The 4,327-nt window shown below is 43.2% G+C and overlaps 1 protein-coding gene across 1 annotated transcript; it reads left to right on the forward strand.

Annotated features, from left to right (window-relative positions):
* The first annotated feature begins 716 nt into the window (after window positions 1–716).
* On the forward strand, window positions 717–3,996 carry LOC134467502 (uncharacterized). The gene is made up of 8 exons (XM_063221373.1): window positions 717–742; window positions 884–1,026; window positions 1,115–1,199; window positions 1,296–1,443; window positions 1,705–1,895; window positions 2,945–3,077; window positions 3,269–3,396; window positions 3,790–3,996. Exons 2-8 carry the CDS (start codon window positions 980–982, stop codon window positions 3,994–3,996), a joined length of 939 nt encoding a protein of 312 aa, XP_063077443.1. The 5' UTR covers window positions 717–742; window positions 884–979.
* Window positions 3,997–4,327: the final 331 nt, after the last annotated feature.

A 4,327-nucleotide genomic window follows, 5' to 3' on the forward strand; every position in this document is an offset into this window, starting at 1 on the left:
GGTTTGCTCCTGACGGTGTATGCAGACGCACTTTGTCATCTGCTTCTGACTGCATTGTCACGAAGCAGAGGCGTCCAAAAAGAGTCGACTTTGTTGCTGTCGATTGAAGTACGTGGTGAAGTACGTCAGCGAGAACTTGTCGTCACGATGTGGGTGGTATTAAACAGTGCGCATTTAAAGTGAATCCCTTTTTTCCAAGACAGAGCTTGTACCAGCTTGATCTTATAGCACGCCACGTGTGAGGTGAGAGGTGGGGAGGAGGAGCTGAAGTGGGGTGCAGTGCAAAACTTTTGTAGGGGTGTAGGACCTATGAACTGGTTGGCAGAGAGTTCACTCAAGTGTGTGTATAGTGTGTAGAGAGAGAGTAAAGTTTGCACTGCACCCCGCTTCAGGGTTGGTACATTTGTGGTCCACTTTAAATGTGCAGTGTTTAATACCACCAATGTTGATCGACGGCAACAAAGTCGAATACGGCTACTATCGGTAGCCTACTCATGGCATCACCAGCATCACATGACCTCATAGCATCACCACCATCACTGTCAATTATTACAGCAAACAACTGTATTTGTATGGGTACATAATAGTATGGGTATGTAATTTCATGAGTATGTGACACCTGACAACATGAAAATGAAAGCTAAAATAAAATTGTCCGTGTATTTAGGAACCACAAAATGATACTGCACCTGCTGCTCTACCCAGAACGCAGCAAGTCGAAGTTGGTCCTGTTGACTCATTTGTAAGTAGTGGTATGTCTCTCTGTATGTCTCTCTGTGTATTGGTATATTGGTGTCATTTCAGGGTAACATGTGCATATAAGACTGGCCACTACTGTCTGTATGTAACTCAGTATTTCTTTTCATTAAACAAATTCCACCAGGATGTACGCAGCATTCTCGAAAAAGTTCCAGATGGTAAACTGATTGTGGCCAATCTTGATAAAAACGGCTTTGTGGGCCTCAACGACCGGCGCCTAATGGTCCGCATTCTGGTGTCGTATTTGATGGAGCGCTTTGGGGAAAAGTGAGTACTTGTGTTTGTTGTATTATTTGCTTATTGTACTTATCAAATTTGACAAAATTTGTTTAAGCATATGCCAACATTTTTGCAGCCCTTCTTCACAAGTAAAGGCCTCCCTGGCAGCAGCAGTGGTGAACCAGTTCGCATCTCTAAGAGACTGCCAGGGTACTGGTTATGTAAGTAACATGAATTATGACCCTCTAAGTGTAGAAGTATATGCTACTGAAATCTGAAAAGTTATTTTTAATTGTCTTCTCTCTTCTTTACACTAGGACGCATGGTTCACGCCAGGGAGATTTCATAGGCCTGCCACAGGGTTCCTGGAGGAGCGCCTCAGAAATGTTAGGAAGAGGCTACGGAGGGGCTCCCGTTCCTCAGCACCATCTCCCGTTTCTCAGCACCAGCACCAAGTACCGCAAGGTCCAGAGAGCGTTGTTTTGTCCATTTTGCCAGGTAAGTGTAACCCCACGCCCAAGTGTGGACGTGAGTCTGTGGCATTTACACCTGTGATGGCAATTAGGAACACCACATCAGACATACGTGGCCATGGTGTTTCTGAATGGCTTATCCTGCTACAGGAAGTAAAATGAATTAAATGACAACTAAAATAGAACCTCAATAACTCACAACATAATAATATGTGACAGAAGTGCTAATTAATACCTCTCCCCCCCATAGAAGACACTGTGACGGCAGAGCGAGCCATAGAAATGGCTCAGTGGCTACAGGCTAACATTTGGCCACAGAGCCAAGTGAAAGAATTCATGAGACATACAGTGTCATACCGGGCAAGGTGGATCCGTGCTAATGGATCCAAGGCCATTGGTGATATCATTGCCGAGTTTCCACGCCTGGTTGATACTCCTGGCATGGTAAGATCATGATTCTTTTCAAAAATGAATCTAAACACTGAGACAACACTTTAATTGCATAGAAATCACATTTTATAAGGGGGCGCTGTGGCGCAGTGCACTAAACCCCCCGCATTTGTGCTTGCATGCCCACGGGGACCCCCGGTGATTCGAGTCTGGCCGGGGTCATTTCCCGACCCTGCCCCATCTCTCTCACCCAACCATTTCCTGTCCACTCTCATACTATCCTGTAATAATAAAGGCCAAACGGCCCTCAAAAAAACGTCTCATTTTATATCACCTAGAGTGTCTGCAGAAATGTTGGTGTTATGCGGGATTCCAATATTTGTATAAACAGTGTAGATCAGATTGTGACATTCTGTCAATGAGCATGGACTTAAGACAGTAAGGACATAGACAGTGCTCATACAGACATTTAAAGTGCAAGACTGGACAACAGAAGACTTGTAGAGAACATTACCTCTTAATGTATGTTCTCTACAAGTCTTCTGTTGTCCAGTCTTGCACTTTAAATGTCTGTATGAGCACTGTCTATGTCCATACTGTCTTAAGTCCATGTATAAGTACTGTCTATGTCTATACTGTCTATGTCCTTACCTAGATTAGTCTATGTCTGTATGGGAAAGCAATAAATGTAATTTCAAATTCTTTGTATGACCAGTGCATGTAAAGAAATTGACAATAAAACCCACTTGACTTGACTTGATTAAAGGGGTATGCCACTATTTTGGGGCTTAATACAGTTTAAGTCGTTGGCTGGGGCTTATAAAGGTGGTCTTATTTTTCATGTTAAACGCGAAGCTAGTGAAAGTCAATGAATCCGTGTAGCATTATAGCATGCTACACGGATCCATTGACTTTCAGTAGCTTGGCGACATATTCCCTCTTTTAACTTGTCTTAAAGCAAGACAACGGCTTACATGAAAAATAAGACACTTTACCACCTTTATAAACCCCAGCCAACGATTTTAACCGTATTAAGCCCCAAAATAGGGCCATACCCTTTTAACTTCCTGAGACATTTTCCTGTTGTATTATTCTACTTGTAGATTTCACAGGACTTTGCATTCCTGCATCCCGACAATACCAACAAACTAGAGCAAAGTTGGAGCCTTTTTGCCGAAAAAATAATCCAGATGGGTCAAGGAGAGAGGGAGGCCAACGTCGAACACCTCTCTGCTGGTATGTACGTCACACTCCTTGTACAATGTTGACCCATTGAAGCCAGGAAACCAGAAAAGACCACAGTGTTTCAGGAAGGAAGATGCACATGTTAGTGAGCAAAAGCATTGATTTTCATTATTTGTGTTTTTGTATTCACTGTAAAATAAGTAAATTATTTTAATTGGGTTTTCTTGACATATATAATGTAGACAGACGTTACGAAGTTGCCCTTTTGCTCCTTCCACGGGTGGTTCCTGCCATACCCTGTAGAGTGGGCAGGAAAATGGTGCGCCCCACCATTTTGGAGAGCACCAATGCTTTCGTGGATACACAGCCTGTGAGTTGAGATATTTACTGCAGTATTTACTCTTTTGCATGCAAAACATTTGTTAGGCATGTATACACATCTGCTTTCACACTGTTCAGGGTTTGTTCACACAGTGTATCAGGAACTCATACACATTGTATTCTGGCACTTACTGCTTACCCATGAATAGAAAACTAGATCTACTAGGCCCTTACTAAGGTTATATTGGTTATAGATCCCTTATTGTGCATGAACAAGACATTTGCGAATACATTTCTAACAACTGTGATTTGCTTAGTACATGCCTTACAAGTTACTCACACAGACATTAATATTGTATGTATTGTTGCTAATAGATGTAGGCCTAACGCTAAAATAAAGAAGAATAGAATGTTCCCTCACACCTACATATTCCTCTTACAGATTGGAACAAATATGGCGGACTACTTAACGAGACACCAGAGGGTGGAGCATCCATACATCCTCAAGTTGGGTGACAGCGCTCGGGCATATGTAATCATCAATGGCAGAGCACTAGAACATGGAACTATGCTAGCAGCGGTTGCAGAATGTTTCAAGTCTTTTTATGTCTTTGATATTTCTTATCCAAGTCCCTGTGCCCAGGTTTGAGAGTTTTTACAAACAGTTTATGAAATTCCTGGGCCAGTGTGCCCGACCATCCAGGTCCTAAGGGCGCCGTTTTCTGGAGATGGGGCCTGCCAGAGTCACTAGAGGTGAGTGAAGTTGTATAACTCACCCCATACAATCCCACCCGCACACTACGCTCCACTGACTCACTCCTCCTTACAGTTCCCTCCACACACTTGCGCACCATGGGCGACAGGGCATTTAGTGTTGGTGGCCCCAAACTCTGAAATGCTCTCCCACTCTCACTTCGACAGTGTTCTACACTGTCCACTTTCAAAACTCAGCTGAAGACACACCTTTTCACTTCTACTTT

This window comes from Engraulis encrasicolus, chromosome 17 (genome assembly GCF_034702125.1).
Source record: "Engraulis encrasicolus isolate BLACKSEA-1 chromosome 17, IST_EnEncr_1.0, whole genome shotgun sequence".
In the NCBI taxonomy this organism is placed as follows: domain Eukaryota; kingdom Metazoa; phylum Chordata; class Actinopteri; order Clupeiformes; family Engraulidae; genus Engraulis; species Engraulis encrasicolus.

Coding starts and splice junctions, on each gene's coding strand:
- LOC134467502 (XM_063221373.1), top strand. CDS start 980: ATGGTCCGCATTCTGGTGTCGTATTTGATGGAGCGCTTTGGGGAAAA. Junction 1,444..1,704: donor CCAGCACCAAGTACCGCAAG/GTCCAGAGAGCG, acceptor CCCCCATAGAAG/ACACTGTGACGGCAGAGCGA. Junction 3,078..3,268: donor CGTCGAACACCTCTCTGCTG/GTATGTACGTCA, acceptor TATATAATGTAG/ACAGACGTTACGAAGTTGCC.